Below are 16,849 nucleotides of genomic sequence, written 5' to 3' on the forward strand. Positions count from 1 at the left end.
GATTCACAGATCAGATGAGCTCAGATCAACGGAATTTTTATCATCATCACAGAACGAGACGCGAGTCTCCAAGACACACAAACACACATCAAAATCCATCATGAATTTAAACACTGTACAATAATCAAACCTCGACTTTGTTTCTTTCTGACTCTGTAATATAAACCCGAAGTGTCAGAACATCCGACTGATATTAAAAAATAATCTGAGAACATAAACACTACAGACGGACTGTAACTGTATCTCACAGCATGATGGGATGTTTTATGTTCGCTCTGGTGTATTTATATTCCTCTTATCCCTTATTTAGAAATTAAGAATTATTTAACGTGGGATTGAAAGAGGCAGGAACATCCATTCAGTCTTCATTTTCCCATCTGTCACTGGTTAAAGAAGAGAACTTACTTCAGCATTCAGTTCACACTGACGTCATCGGATTCGCTTCCATCTGCTGCTGTACGGCTGTCAATCAAACATTGATAGAAACATGATGTCTGTTTGTAATTCACCGAAAACCAAGCACTTCCTGTAAGACCTGTATGATAAATCACTCACAACTGCCAGTGTTTCAGTTCCATATGGCTGATGATTGGAATCCCCTTTAAAACCCTTCGTTGGGTTGATAATCTGGTTACTCCGTTTGTGTTGCGGGTCAAATTGACCCCCTTTGGTTTCCATGCATTTTGCCAATGAAAAACATTAGATTTATCTTTTTAAAAAAGAAAGCAAACGTCTATTGTAGCTTGTCAGAGATTAAAAAATATAATATGTGAGAAATATAGCCTGTTAACTCTAAGTGTCCTGCTTTTTTATTGCCTTTTTTCATTCAGATTGCGTTACCATGAATTTTAGTCATTGTAACTTTAAACTTGGAACAGAACTTGCTTAAACATATGGCTTTGATTTTCTAGCAATTTTAGAGGCCTTTTTATTTAGTTAAATATGTATTTTATGTAAAATAAAAATGTTTAGTTCAGCATGTTTTGCAGGATCTGTCAGTAGGTCCTTCAGGGTTTTGTGGAGAAGTGAGGTGTCTAAGACGAACATCTAGCAACTGGAGTGCCTCAGGGCTCAGTGCTGGGACCGCTTCTCTTCTCCATCTACATGTCATCACTAGGATCTGTCATTCAGAAACATGGTTTCTCCCATCACTGTTATCATCTAGCTACTGGAGTGCCTCAGGGCTCAGTGCTGGGACCGCTTCTCTTCTACATCTACATGTCATCACTAGGATCTGTCATTCAGAAACATGGTTTCTCCCATCACTGTTATCATCTAGCTACTGGAGTGCCTCAGGGCTCAGTGCTGGGACCGCTTCTCTTCTCCATCTACATGTCATCACTAGGATCTGTCATTCAGAAACATGGTTTCTCCCATCACTGTTATCATCTAGCTACTGGAGTGCCTCAGGGCTCAGTGCTGGGACCGCTTCTCTTCTACATCTACATGTCATCACTAGGATCTGTCACTCAGAAACATGGTTTATCCCATCACTGTTATCATCTAGCTACTGGAGTGCCTCAGGGCTCAGTGCTGGGACCGCTTCTCTTCTACATCTACATGTCATCACTAGGATCTGTCATTCAGAAACATGGTTTCTCCCATCACTGTTATCATCTAGCTACTGGAGTGCCTCAGGGCTCAGTGCTGGGACCGCTTCTCTTCTCCATCTACATGTCATCACTAGGATCTGTCACTCAGAAACATGGTTTATCCCATCACTGTTATCATCTAGCTACTGGAGTGCCTCAGGGCTCAGTGCTGGGACCGCTTCTCTTCTCCATCTACATGTCATCACTAGGACCTGTCACTCAGAAACATGGTTTATCCCATCACTGTTATCATCTAGCTACTGGAGTGCCTCAGGGCTCAGTGCTGGGACCGCTTCTCTTCTACATCTACATGTCATCACTAGGATCTGTCATTCAGAAACATGTCTTTTCCCATCACTGTTATGCTGATGACACAACTCTACCTCTCATTCCGGCCGGATGATCAGACGGGAGCTGCTCGTGTTTCAGCCTGCCTGAGATATTTGCTTATATTGCTCTCCTTATGTGTAAGTCGCTTTGGATAAAAGCGTCTGCTAAATGATTAAATGTAAATGTACATTTGCTTTACAGTAAACTTAAACTTCTGTTTTACACTTTCATTGTTTGAAGTGCTTTCACTTCTGCAACACTTTTGAAACTTGAATAGATGGCGAAACAAATACAAAAAAATAAGAGTCTTACATTTCATAAGTTCTTGTGCACTTCATATTTTAGTTTTGACAAGCTACTATAAAGGTTTTCTGACTGGCCGTTTTTCGAAGTGTTCATTTTGGTGAATTGCATGGAAACCAATGTGGCTTAATTTGACCCCAAACACAATCAGTTTAAACAAAATTTATACCACCTTTCCAAAACACATGCATGTAAAAAATTTGCATGCACATCCATGACCCTAAATGAGAAACAGTCAAAATTTCAAGAAGACATAAATAATTTAACAAAATTGTTTTGATTCAATTTGTTCTTTTACAATAATCCGTTTCACTCGGATATTAAACACAACACAGAAGAAAAGATCTGTCGCTACTTCACGACTTTAAAACCTGTCCATACGTCCTAAATGTCTCTGTAACTGTTATTCAGTTCTCTAGAAGACACACACGTCACTTATCAGACCCGTACAAACACACACACACACACACACCTTTCACAATCTGATTATCCTGAATTACACACAAACTGTGTGTGTCTTATCAAATGATGAAGAGTTTAGTAGTGTGAACAGAGACTGACTGACACGCCTCACTCAACCCACACAAAAACACACACACACACACACACACACACACACACACACACACACACACACACAGACACGCACTCACACACACACACACACACACACGCTCGTTCACATGTGTGCACTCCATCACAGATGTCTACACACACACATCATAACTAATAAATAAATATAATATAGTAGCACCAGGCGGTTAAATTAGCTTTCTAGTTCACATTTTCTGTTCTCATTGTAATTTTAAAGTTTTAGTAATTCAGGTGTTTTTTTGTCATTTTTATTAGTTTTTATCATATTTCTATACAGTTTTTAAGTTTATTAAGTATAAACTTAATGAAAAATATGTAAAAATGTTGCCTTGGAAGCTTAAGTTTCTTTTTTTATTTCAGTAATTAAATGTTCTACAATTTTAGTTCATGATAACTGAACACTGGTGTTATTATCATACAAGCTCTTTTTAAGAGTGTTGGTCTGTTTATTAAAGATGTTTCATTGTAACAACAAAACACTTCAGAGTTTCTGATGAGGATCGTCTTCGAGAGCCTGTAATAATGCGGAGATAAACCCAACAAAACAGACGTGACAAGCTCTCGGTGGGAGGGGCCAGCACGAGTCTTTAATGTGATTGGTCACACGGTTTACAATCAGTTTGATTGACAGCTCCCACAGTTCTTTGGCTAAACAAACATTCGTTCATTATTTGTGCTGTTTTGATACGTACAAAATAATTACAAAATAATCTCACATTATAATAAAAATAATAATTATAATGAACCTTCAATGTGAAGATCCGATTAAACTCCCATAATGCACGGCAACAGTGACACGTCATATTCCAACGTCCCGTGTTTCCTGTAGAAGTAACTCTCTTCATGAGAGGAGACACACATCAGTCCGTGTCAAACTAAGAGAATGAGACCCAGAGACTCTCTCTGATTGGCTGGTGCTGTGACGCTCCACAGTGATTGGACGGACTGGTCCGTAAGAGCAGAAGCAGGGGATGCTGGGAAGGGTCAGTATCGCAGAGATCCGCTGTGGATCCGGAGCGTTTGGGCGCTGGACAGGATCTTCTTCTGGTGCCCCGCTAGAGTCACGCCGATCCGCAGAAGATCCCTGAACAAACGACACATTGATTTTGTTCATATTTTAAATTAAGTTCATATGTTTAGTTTAATTGTAATATTAAAGGGGACATATCATGAAAATCTGTGTGTAAGTGCTGCAATCCGGCGCTTCTACCGACACGTGTAAACTGAAACCCAGTAACTGTGTTCTGGAGAGTCTTTCTCTGAGAGCATGTCTAAAATAAGCCGATCAGATTTCGCTCCTTCTGGCGTATGAAGAGGATCTTATTATAATATTCCCGGCCCTTAATCTGCACGTTCACACACACCATTGGGTTTCATTGGGTTCGGCGAGCGCCAACAGAGACCAGTTCTAACGCACTGGAGAAGATCCAGCAAAGCCTGAAACTGTTCTGTGGTCGAGCATAGACGACACTGAAACACTATTGACCAGAACATGTCAGCGCTGTCTTATAAACACCTCAGGAACTGTGGACACTTGTGGAAGAGTTCAACATGATGAGGAGATGATCAGTGTAACTCCACAACAACTACAGAAATGTCTCCGCTAACATTCAGAAACGTGTAAAAGTGAAGCTCTCCCTGAGTCTCTCCGTAAGGCTGCACTCGCTGCTGTTACTCCTGATTCTGGATCAGTAAGATCGGCCTGTGTTGTTATTGCCGGAGTCTCTGAAGCTCCGCCCTCTTCTGAACGGAGGCGGGGCTAAAGCTCATTTGCATTTAAAGGGACACACACAAAAACAACGTGTTTTTGCTTACAGCCAAAAAGGGGCAAATTTGACAAGCTATAATAAATGATCTGGTAATTTGAGCTGAAATTTCAAACACACACATTCTGAAGACACCAGAGGGAATTTTGCGGAAGTATGATGTGCGTGTTCTCTGTCGTTGCACGCGAGTGTGTGAGTGTGTGAGTGAGTGAGTGAGTGAGTGTGTGAGTGAGTGAGTGTGTGAGTGTGTGAGTGAGTGAGTGAGTGAGTGAGTGAGTGAGTGAGTGTGTGAGTGTGTGAGTGTGTGAGTGAGTGAGTGAGTGAGTGAGTGAGTGAGTGAGTGTGTGAGTGTGTGAGTGTGTGAGTGAGTGAGTGTGTGAGTGTGTGAGTGAGTGAGTGAGTGTGTGAGTGAGTGAGTGAGTGTGTGAGTGTGTGAGTGAGTGTGTGAGTGTGTGAGTGAGTGAGTGAGTGAGTGAGTGTGTGAGTGTGTGAGTGAGTGAGTGAGTGTGTGAGTGAGTGAGTGAGTGAGTGTGTGAGTGTGTGAGTGTGTGAGTGTGTGAGTGAGTGTGTGAGTGAGTGAGTGAGTGTGTGTGTGAGTGAGTGAGTGAGTGTGTGTGTCAGTGAGTGTGTGTGTGTGTGAATGTGTCAGTGTGAGTGAGTGAGTGAGTGAGTGAGTGTGTGAGTGTGTGAGTGAGTGAGTGAGTGAGTGAGTGAGTGAGTGAGTGTGTGAGTGAGTGAGTGAGTGTGTGTGTGAGTGAGTGAGTGAGTGTGTGTCAGTGAGTGTGTGTGTGTGTGAATGTGTCAGTGTGAGTGAGTGAGTGAGTGAGTGTGTGTGTGTGTGTGTGTGTGAGACTCACTCGGTGCAGATGTCTGAGATGAGCTCGATGGAGGTGAATCCGGCCTGCAGGAACCCCGACTCGTATCTCTCCATCTTTATGGCCCGGAGCCACTCGCCCACTGAACTGCAGAGAGAGAGAGGAGGAGCACGCAGATCCAGCAGAGGGTGAGACAGCCTGAGAGAGAGACACGTTACACATGAGTGTGTGTGTGTGTGTGTGTGTGTGAGAGAGAGAGAGAGAGACACACGGTACACATGAGTGTGTGTGTGTGTGTGTGTGAGAGAGAGAGAGAGAGAGACACGTTACACATGAGTGTGTGTGTGTGTGTGTGTGTGTGTGAGAGAGTGAGAGAGACACACGTTACACATGAGTGTGTGAAGTAAAGGAACATCGTGTGTACGGATGATTTAGAATGGAAAGTGCAGGATGCAGCAGTGAAGGTGATTAACTTCCATTTCAGCCTCCCACCCAAACACTTCCTGTCACACTCTCTCACACACACACACACACACACACACACACACACACACACACACACACACACACACACACACACACACACACACACACACACACACACACACACACACACACACACACACACACACACACTCACACACACACTCTCACACACATACACACACACTCACACACACACACACTCTCACACACACACACACACACACTCTCACATACACACACACACGCGCACACACTCACCCGTCGGGGATGCGCGCGGTGATCTTGAGAGAGGCTGGGTGTCGGATCAGCCGGTCGAGTGCAGACACGATGGCACAGAAGCGCGGGCGAGACGATCTCTCCTTCTGCCAGCAGTCCAGCATCAGCTGGTGCAGAGAAGCAGGGCATTCTGGGGGAGCGGGGAGCCGGTAGTCCTGCTCGATGGCGTTGATCACCTGCACAACATCACACACCTTCAGCATTCACCTCTCGGGGAGACGCTCTCCAAACTAACAGTGCTTGAACAATAATGTCCATGCAAAACTAATACAAAGTGTGTTTGTTGTGTTGAGTACTTGTGTTTGATGTGTTCCCTGCAAGCCGCTGAAAGCCTGTACATTTAGCCAATAAACCTGATGTGCAATGGGGAGGGATAATTTCGATAATTATACATAATTATTATATATATCAGATTATTTTAATTAAACAGGGTGAACAGCAATCTAAAAATCACGATGATCACGACTATAAACATCGCACATTTTTCCACAAAATTCTGGAAATATGCACAGCTAAATCAGTGAGCGTGACCGGAAATAAAATATCAAGAAAAAAACTTGTGGAATCCGTTAATTTACTAAATCATTATCTTTAAAAATGTGTGTGAAGCGACATCATAAACATCAAAAAACAAAATGAAAACTACAAATGTTGAGTAAACCGTGTGTTCATTTCGCTAACGAAATCTATGACGAAGAATACGACACAAACGCCATTAAATGATAACTGACTATATCAACATGCAATATCGCTGACGGAAAAAGACAAGCTTTTCTGTTAAAAGAACACGTTTCCTACCCAATGTTTGATTATAATTTTAAGCAAGATAATCGTTAGCCTATTATAGATGTAACCATGATGCAGCCTGACGAACATATGACAGTTTTCATTGACTAAAGTAGACTAGACTGCCCAGGCTTCGAGTCGACTAAACCTTCACTGGATGTAAACAGGGCAAGGTTGACTAAATATTATTTTAAAAAATTGGACACAGGACTAGGACTAAATGTAAAAATATCTAACAGAATGAGCACTACGTGTGTGTGACTGTGTGTGAGAGTGTGTGTGTGTGTGTGACTCACGTCCTGGTTGCTCATGTCCCAGTAGGGTCTCTCTCCGAACGACATCACCTCCCACATGACGATGCCGTAGCTCCACACGTCTGACGCGGACGTGAACTTGCGGAAGGCGATGGCTTCAGGAGCCGTCCAGCGGATGGGGATCTTCCCGCCCTGAGGAACACAGAGAGTCTTCATCACAGACGCATCATCACCGACGCATCACCACAGACGCATCACCACAGACGCATCACCACAGACGCATCACCACAGACGCATCACCACAGACGCATCACCACAGACGCATCATCACAGACGCATTACCACAGACGCATCACCACAGACGCATCACCACAGACGCATCACCACAGACGCATCATCACAGACGCATTACCACAGACGCATCACCACAGACGCATCATCACAGACGCATTACCACAGACGCATCACCACAGACGCATCATCACAGACGCATCATCACAGACGCATTACCACAGACGCATCACCACAGACGCATCATCACAGACGCATTACCACAGACGCATCACCACAGACGCATCACCACAGACGCATCACCACAGACGCATCATCACAGACGCATCATCACAGACGCATTACCACAGACGCATCATCACAGACGCATCACCACAGACGCATCATCACAGACGCATCATCACAGACGCATCACCACAGACGCATCACCACAGACGCATCATCACAGACGCATCACCACAGACGCATCATCACAGATGCATCACCACAGACGCATCACCACAGACGCATCACCACAGACGCATCATCACCGACGCATCATCACCGACGCATCACCACAGACGCATCATCACAGACGCATCACCATAGACGCATCATCACAGACGCATTACCACAGACGCATCACCACAGACGCATCACCACAGACGCATCACCACAGACGCATTACCACAGACGCATCACCACAGACGCATCATCACAGACGCATCACCACAGACGCATCATCACAGATGCATTACCACAGACGCATCATCACAGACGCATCACCACAGACGCATCACCACAGACGCATCACCACAGAAGCATCACCACAGACGCATCATCACAGACGCATCATCACAGACGCATCATCACAGACGCATCACCACAGACGCATCATCACAGACGCATCATCACAGACGCATCACCACAGACGCATCATCACAGACGCATTACCACAGACGCATCATCACAGACGCATCATCACAGACGCATTACCACAGACGCATCACCACAGACGCATCACCACAGACGCATCACCACAGACGCATCATCACAGACGCATCACCACAGACGCATCACCACAGACGCATCACCACAGACGCATCATCACAGACGCATCACCATAGACGCATCATCACAGACGCATCACCACAGACGCATCACCACAGACGCATTACCACAGACGCATTACCACAGACGCATCACCACAGACGCATCATCACAGACGCATTACCACAGACGCATCATCACAGATGCATTACCACAGACGCATCATCACAGACGCATTACCACAGACGCATCACCACAGACGCATCACCACAGACGCATCACCACAGACGCATCATCACAGACGCATCATCACAGACGCATTACCACAGACGCATCATCACAGACGCATCACCACAGACGCATCATCACAGACGCATCATCACAGACGCATCACCACAGACGCATCATCACAGACGCATTACCACAGATGCATCATCACAGACGCATCATCACAGACGCATTACCACAGACGCATCACCACAGACGCATCACCACAGACGCATCACCACAGACGCATCATCACAGACGCATCACCACAGACGCATCACCACAGACGCATCACCACAGACGCATCACCACAGACGCATCACCACAGACGCATCACCACAGACGCATCACCACAGACGCATCATCACAGACGCATCACCACAGACGCATCACCACAGACGCATCATCACAGACGCATCACCACAGACGCATCATCACAGACGCATCATCACAGACGCATCATCACAGACGCATCATCACCGACGCATCATCACAGACGCATCACGACCGACGCATCATCACAGACGCATCACCACAGACGCATCACCACAGACGCATCATCACAGACGCATCACCACAGACGCATCACCACAGACGCATCATCACAGACGCATTACCACAGACGCATCATCACAGATGCATTACCACAGACGCATCATCACAGACGCATTACCACAGACGCATCACCACAGACGCATCACCACAGACGCATCACCACAGACGCATCATCACAGACGCATTACCACAGACGCATCATCACAGACGCATCACCACAGACGCATCATCACAGACGCATCATCACAGACGCATTACCACAGACGCATCATCACAGACGCATTACCACAGACGCATCATCACAGACGCATTACCACAGACGCATCATCACCGACGCATCACCACAGACGCATCATCACCGACGCATCATCACCGACGCATCACCACAGACGCATCATCACAGACGCATCACCACAGACGCATCACCACAGACGCATCATCACAGACGCATCATCACAGACGCATCACCACAGACGCATCATCACCGACGCATCACCACCGACGCATCATCACAGACGCATTACCACAGACGCATCATCACCGACGCATCATCACAGACGCATCATCACAGACGCATCACCACAGACGCATCATCACCGACGCATCATCACAGACGCATCATCACAGACGCATCATCACCGACGCATCATCACAGACGCATCACGACCGACGCATCATCACAGACGCATCACCACAGACGCATCACCACAGACGCATCATCACAGACGCATCACCACAGACGCATCATCACAGACGCATCACCACAGACGCATCACCACAGACGCATCATCACAGACGCATCACCACAGACGCATCACCACAGACGCATCATCACAGACGCATCACCACAGACGCATTACCACAGACGCATCATCACAGACGCATCACCACAGACGCATCACCACAGACGCATCATCACAGACGCATCACCACAGACGCATCACCACAGACGCATCATCACAGACGCATCACCACAGACGCATCACCACAGACGCATTACCACAGACGCATCATCACAGACGCATCACCACAGACGCATCACCACAGACGCATCATCACAGACGCATCACCACAGACGCATCACCACAGACGCATCACCACAGACGCATCACCACAGACGCATCATCACAGACGCATCACCACAGACGCATTACCACAGACGCATCATCACAGACGCATCACCACAGACGCATCACCACAGACGCATCATCACAGACGCATCACCACAGACGCATCATCACAGACGCATCACCACAGACGCATCACCACAGACGCATCATCACAGACGCATCATCACAGACGCATCACGACCGACGCATCACCACAGACGCATCACCACAGACGCATCATCACCGACGCATCACCACAGACGCATCACCACAGACGCATCATCACTGACGCATCATCACCGACGCATCATCACCGACGCATCACCACAGACGCATCACCACAGACGCATCATCACAGATCAACAAACAAATCGTGTGTGTGTGTGTGTGTGTGCTCACCAGAGAGCTGGTGTGTGTGTGTGTGTGTGTGCTCACCAGAGAGCTGGTGTGTGTGTGTGTGTGTGTGTGTGTGTGTGTGTGTGTGTGTGTGTGTGTGTGTGTGTGCGTGGTGTGTGTGTGTGTTCACCAGAGAGCTGGTGTGTGTGTGTGTGTGTGTGTGTGTGTGCTCACCAGAGAGCTGGTGTGTGTGTGTGTGTTCACCAGAGAGCTGGTGTAGGTGTGTGTGTGTGTGTTCACCAGAGAGCTGGTGTGTGTGTGTGTGTGTGTGTGTGCTCACCAGAGAGCTGGTGTGTGTGTGTGTGTGTGTGCTCACCAGAGAGCTGGTGTGTGTGTGTGTGTGTGTGTGTGTGTGTGTGTGTGTGTGTGTGTGTGCTCACCAGAGAGCTGGTGTGTGTGTGTGTGCTCACCAGAGAGCTGGTGTGTGTGTGTGTGTGTGTGTGTGTGTGCTCACCAGAGAGCTGGTGTGTGTGTGTGTGTGTGTGCTCACCAGAGAGCTGGTGTGTGTGTGTGTGTGTGTGTGTGTGTGTGTGCTCACCAGAGAGCTGGTGTGTGTGTGTGTGCTCACCAGAGAGCTGGTGTGTGTGTGTGTGTGTGTGTGTGTGTGTGCTCACCAGAGAGCTGGTGTGTGTGTGTGTGTGTGTGTGTGCTCACCAGAGAGCTGGTGTGTGTGTGTGTGTGTGTGCTCACCAGAGAGCTGGTGTAGGTAGGGTCGGAGGAGTTCTCCGTCAGGAAGCGGGACAGGCCGAAGTCCGACACCTTGCACACCAGGTTACTGTTCACCAGGATGTTCCGGGCCGCCAGATCCCGGTGCACGAAGCTCATCTCCGAGAGATACTTCATCCCTGAGGCGATCCCACGCAGCATCCCTACCAGCTGGATCCCAGTGAACTGGCCATCATTCAGCTGAGCAGAGAGAGAGAGAGGGAGAGAGAGAGAGAGAGAGAGAGAGAGAGAGAGAGAGAGAGAGAGAGAGAGAGAGAGAGAGAGAGAGAGAGGGAGAGAGAGAGAGAGAGAGAGAGAGAGAGAGAGAGAGAGAGAGAGAGGGGAGAGAGAGAGAGAGAGAGAGAGAGGGTGAGACAGGAGAGAGAGAGAGAGAGACAGACAGACAGACAGACAGACAGATACACACACACTCACCCGCAGGAAGGAGTCGAGCGCCCCGTTCTCCATGTACTCGGTGAGGATCATGACGGGGCAGGAGGCGGTGATCACTCCCTCCAGGTGGATGATGTTGGGGTGCTGGAACTGGCCCATGATGGAGGCCTCGGACAGGAAGTCCCGCCTCTGCTTATCCGTGTATCCGCCCTTCAGGGTCTTGATGGCCACGCAGCTCTCCTTCCTGCCCGGGACCCTCAGCCGGCCCCGGCACACCTCGCCGAACTCCCCTGCGCAGAGGAGATCACGTTCACACGGCACAATGGAGGAACTCGAGACGAGCTTTCATCAGGTGTGTGTTCTGCATTACTGCTGTTCACACTGGGAACATGAGACTCGCGCCACACCTGCGCACACACACACACACGGTTCTCACCAGCGCCGATCACTTCCTCGATTTTGACAAACGACACGTCAATCTCTTTGGCAAACTCCCTCACAGCCTCGTTAGGATCCTCGTATGTGAACGGATCGATGTAGACTTTAATCCCTGTGAGAAACACACACACACACACACACGTACAGACACACACACACACACACACACACACATATACACACACCAGGGTTATAAATCTAAAACCATAAAAATACATTTCCATTTCTTGAATTAAAATAAATGTTAACTGAAATAAGGTAAAGTATTAAAGTATTAAAAACTTGAAATACACAGAATTACGAAAACTAAGTAAAAATACAATGAAAACAGAATCTTATTTCAGCTCATTTCTCATTTAACTTGATTTATTACAATAACTAACATTGAAATGAAAATGAATACAAACTATATAGAAAGTATAAAAATCAAACTAATTGATAAAACTATAATAGTCTCAATGACACTAATGACACACACATTACCAAAATTCCTAAAACTATTACTAAAATAGCACTGAAAACAGAAAATATAAAAATAAAAAATATATAAAAAGTAATTCAAAAATAAAAAATAATAAAAAATATAAAGATATAAAAAAAACGAATAAAAGTGATACAAAAATACACAATAAAATTACTAAAATTAACTAAAATTACGACTTTTTGTGCTTTATTTCAGTTCAAACCTCACAAGATGATGAAGTTAAATTAAATATTAATTAATAATAAATTAAATATGAATGAATATCTGGCGATAGACCAGTGTTATCTTAGCATTGTTGGCATATAATTATATAAAATATTTAGTGCTGGGCAACGATTAAAAAATTTAATCGCGATTAATCGCATGATTTCTTGCGATTAATCGCGATTAATCGCATTGTTACGCGCAATATTGAATAATGAATTCTAAAGTAGTGTATTATGCACTTTTGATTTAAATGTACTGCTACAAAAGTGCAATAACATGTGGTTTGCAAAAACTTTAAACAAATAAGGTGCTTTTATATCAGCAGTATTCCCTTTACACAGTATCAATAAAATATTTCTTGTAAATCTCAACTTAAACATTAACATAATCAAATCAAATATTTAAACAAAGCTATTTGCCACTGCCAGGGCATTACCTTTTATCTAGCTTGTTAAAACGAGTCCAGTTTTCTTTTCTTTTTTTTTCTGAACAGGTATCTTCTATCATGGAGCAGCAGAAACAGTCTATGTAGTCAAAGGGTCATGATCACTACTACAGATATAAGTCGACCAACGTTACTTCTCTGATAGCAGCTTAGGTTTGGTCATGGCATGCCATGGTTTCCCACGTAAGATTACATTAAACAGAGGTAAAGCCCAATTTATACTTCTGCTCGAACTCACGCCGTAGCTGTGTAGCGCGCGTACCCTGACGTGCATCTCTCCAAAAATGTAACGTCAATTCTACGCGTACTGCAAGCGCTGTGATTGCTAGAACCGCTCCCCGGGTTTCACACTCTACCTCATGTGTAATTGCGCGTCAACGACGCAGATTTATAAATGAAAACCAACGCGTAGTCTATAGCGTAGAGGCTCCGGCGTAAGTCCGACGCAGAAGTGCCTAGAGTGAGGTGAAGTGGTCGAGCACAGGTGCAGCGACAAGCGGGTGCGTTCCTGTGAAACTGTTGCAGTCATGCTCGCCTCACGCACGCGCCCGCGCGTTGCCGAAGTTGAATTGTCTAACTTTTTGTACACGACGCGCAGCACAAATCATTGGAAGAGAGACTGATCCTCGGCTCGCTGTTTGTGAGTTTCCAGAATCTAAATAGTTATCAGGACATCAACAGGAGGGAATTCACATGGCAGAGCATCCCCGCTAAACTAAACGCAGGCCTATCAGGTAAAGTTATGTATAATTTTAATTTAAGTTAAAAAGACTACAGCTGCGTAGCGCACAGAAGCCGTTGCCATGGTTACTATCCATAGAGCGCCTGTCATTCACTCGCGGAGCGCTGTCTCCCTTTCTGTTCACCTGAGAGAACCTGCCAAAGCCTCTCCACTGCTGGTTTGGGTGGGTTATTTGCTGGCTGACCAACATCCCACCCCTCCTGTGATCATGGTTTGACTGTAGGCCTATGTGTATTCAGAGCCAGTGAGCAACGGACTTTCAAAATAATAATAATAAAAAAAACTGCGTTAACGCGCGATAAAAAAATTGTCGGCATTAATTAATAAATGCGTTAACGCGATAATAACGCGTTAACTTGCCCAGCACTAAAAATATTATAAATTAGATTTTATTTTTATATTTTCCGTTTTAATTTTAATTTTAGATGAAGTTATGGATTTTCACGATATTAAAAAACCACATAGACTGACCTGGCTGATATTGGCTTGCGCATCATTACTGAGAGTGTAATGATGATATATTTCCATTCAGATCTTAGAGCACCAAAAGTTATATTTATTTATATTTATGAAAGTCGGTAGTAAAAGTGAGTTTTTCCTGCTTGATCGAACACTTCAAATGATTTCTGTTGTGTACTGTCGTGTCATCAGCAGACATTAGTAATATTCATTCACATTTTGGAGTTTAGTAAAAATAATAATAATACAGTTCATGTAAATGTTAAAGCACAGTGTATTTTGTTGGTTTACTGGCATCAACAGTTGTTGCCCGGCAACAGTGAACAACTGACGTCCACATCACATGTTTCTCTGGTCTGGACCTGTTTGTGTAACATCACACACACACACACACACACACACACACACACACACACACACACACACACACACGCACACACACACACACACACACACACACGCACACACACACACACACCTGACTGTGGGAGAAACTCACCCGGACCCATCAGGAACTGGCCACTCTTATCCGGGTCTGGGTCCCTGGTCCTGTTGGAGCGCCTGAGAAAACACACACACACACACACACACACTGTTAAACCAGCGAGATCTTATTCTGTGTTTATATGTGCTAAGATTACACTGAGGTGTGTGTGACTGGATTCCTCTCGCATGACTCCTGTGAGTTTCTGTCTGTTGTGAGAGAGACCCTGCAGCTGTTCGTCTCTATATGAGTGTGTGTGACATACTTCTGTGTGTGTGTGTGTGTGTGTGTGTGTGTGTGTGTGTGTGTGTGTGTGTGTGTGTGTGTGTGTGTGTGTGTGTGTGTGTGTGTGCTCCTGGGGTTAGATTCATTGTTCCAGTAAGAGTCTGTATGGAGACAGCACTGGGTGGACACATCCTGCTCTCTCTCTCTCTCTCTCTCTCTCTCTCTCTCTCTCTCTCTCTCTCTCTCTCTCTCTCTCTCTCTCTCTCTCTCTCTCTCTCTCTCTCTCTCTCTCTCTCTCTCTCTCTCTCTCTCTCTCTCTCTCTCTCTCTCTCTCTCTCTCTCTCTCTCTCTCTCTCTCTCTCACACACACTCACTATGAACAGGATGAGTCACACTGAAGTGAATGTGAATGTGTGTGTATGTATGTGTGTGTGTGTGTGTGTGTGAGCGGGTAGAGTTGGATATATGCATGTATGATAGTTATTAACCCCCCCACCCAATCACATCATCACATATCTCACCTGAAGCAGAACACGGCAACAATCACCACGGCGATGAGAATGAGCAGTCCGATAGCAACCAGCACTCCAGTGAGCATCAGCCGCGACGGAGACTCTTCCTCTGAGAGACACACACTGTTAGATGAGGATGTGTGTGTGTGCGTGAGGGATAGAGTGTGTGTGTGTGTGCGTGAGGGATAGAGTGTGTGTGTGTGTGCGTGAGGGATAGAGTGTGTGTGTGTGTGCGTGAGGGATAGAGTGTGTGTGTGTGTGCGTGAGGGATAGAGTGTGTGTGTGTGTGTGTGTGTGAGGGATAGAGTGTGTGTGTGCGTGAGGGATAGAGTGTGTGTGTGTGTGCGTGAGGGATAGTGTGTGTGTGTGTGTGAGGGATAGTGTGTGTGTGTGTGTGTGTGTGTGTGGGATAGAGTGTGTGTGTGTGTGTGGGATAGAGTGTGTGTGTGTGGGATAGAGTGTGTGTGTGTGTGTGTGTCTGTGTGTGAGGGATAGAGTGTGTGTGTGTGTGAGTGTGAGTATGACAGTGTGTGTATGTGTGTGTGTGTGTGTGTGTGTGTGTGCGTGAGGGATAGAGTGTGTGTGTGTGTGTGTGTCTGTGTGTGAGGGATAGAGTGTGTGTGTGTGTGTGTGAGTATGACAGTGTGTGTGTGTGTTTGTGTGTGTGTGTGTGTGTGTGTGTGTGTGCGTGAGGGATAGAGTGTGTGTGTGTGTGTGTGTCTGTGTGTGAGGGATAGAGTGTGTGTGTGTGTGTGTGTGTGAGTGTGAGTATGACAGTGTGTGTGTGTGTTTGTGTGTGTGTGTGTGTGTGTGTGAGTGTGAGTATGACAGTGTGTGTGTTTGTGTGTGTGTGTGTGTGTGTGTACCGTCAGGAAGCGTGCTGATAGTAGCAGTGGTGCTGAAGTG

General features: G+C 45.9%; 1 protein-coding gene across 1 annotated transcript in view; it reads right to left on the minus strand.

Annotated features, from left to right (window-relative positions):
* Nucleotides 1-3,762: 3,762 nt before the first annotated feature.
* ephb4b (eph receptor B4b) overlaps nucleotides 3,763-16,849 on the minus strand; it is a 31,389-nt gene continuing 18,302 nt past the window's right edge. The window contains exons 8-17 of the mRNA XM_056244208.1: nucleotides 16,810-16,849; nucleotides 15,953-16,052; nucleotides 15,222-15,283; nucleotides 12,384-12,497; nucleotides 11,990-12,237; nucleotides 11,540-11,755; nucleotides 7,245-7,394; nucleotides 6,145-6,338; nucleotides 5,443-5,598; nucleotides 3,763-3,903 (exon numbers count right to left, since the gene is read on the minus strand). The exon at nucleotides 16,810-16,849 is cut by the window's right edge and continues 120 nt beyond it. Of these exons, the coding sequence (XP_056100183.1) occupies nucleotides 3,804-3,903; nucleotides 5,443-5,598; nucleotides 6,145-6,338; nucleotides 7,245-7,394; nucleotides 11,540-11,755; nucleotides 11,990-12,237; nucleotides 12,384-12,497; nucleotides 15,222-15,283; nucleotides 15,953-16,052; nucleotides 16,810-16,849 (1,380 nt within the window). The 3' untranslated portion in view covers nucleotides 3,763-3,803. The remainder of the gene's footprint in view (nucleotides 3,904-5,442; nucleotides 5,599-6,144; nucleotides 6,339-7,244; nucleotides 7,395-11,539; nucleotides 11,756-11,989; nucleotides 12,238-12,383; nucleotides 12,498-15,221; nucleotides 15,284-15,952; nucleotides 16,053-16,809) is intronic.

The sequence above is a fragment of the Rhinichthys klamathensis genome, unplaced genomic scaffold, assembly GCF_029890125.1.
Source record: "Rhinichthys klamathensis goyatoka isolate OS25496 unplaced genomic scaffold, OSU_Roscu_1.1 h1tg000939l_1, whole genome shotgun sequence".
Lineage (NCBI taxonomy): Eukaryota > Metazoa > Chordata > Actinopteri > Cypriniformes > Leuciscidae > Rhinichthys > Rhinichthys klamathensis.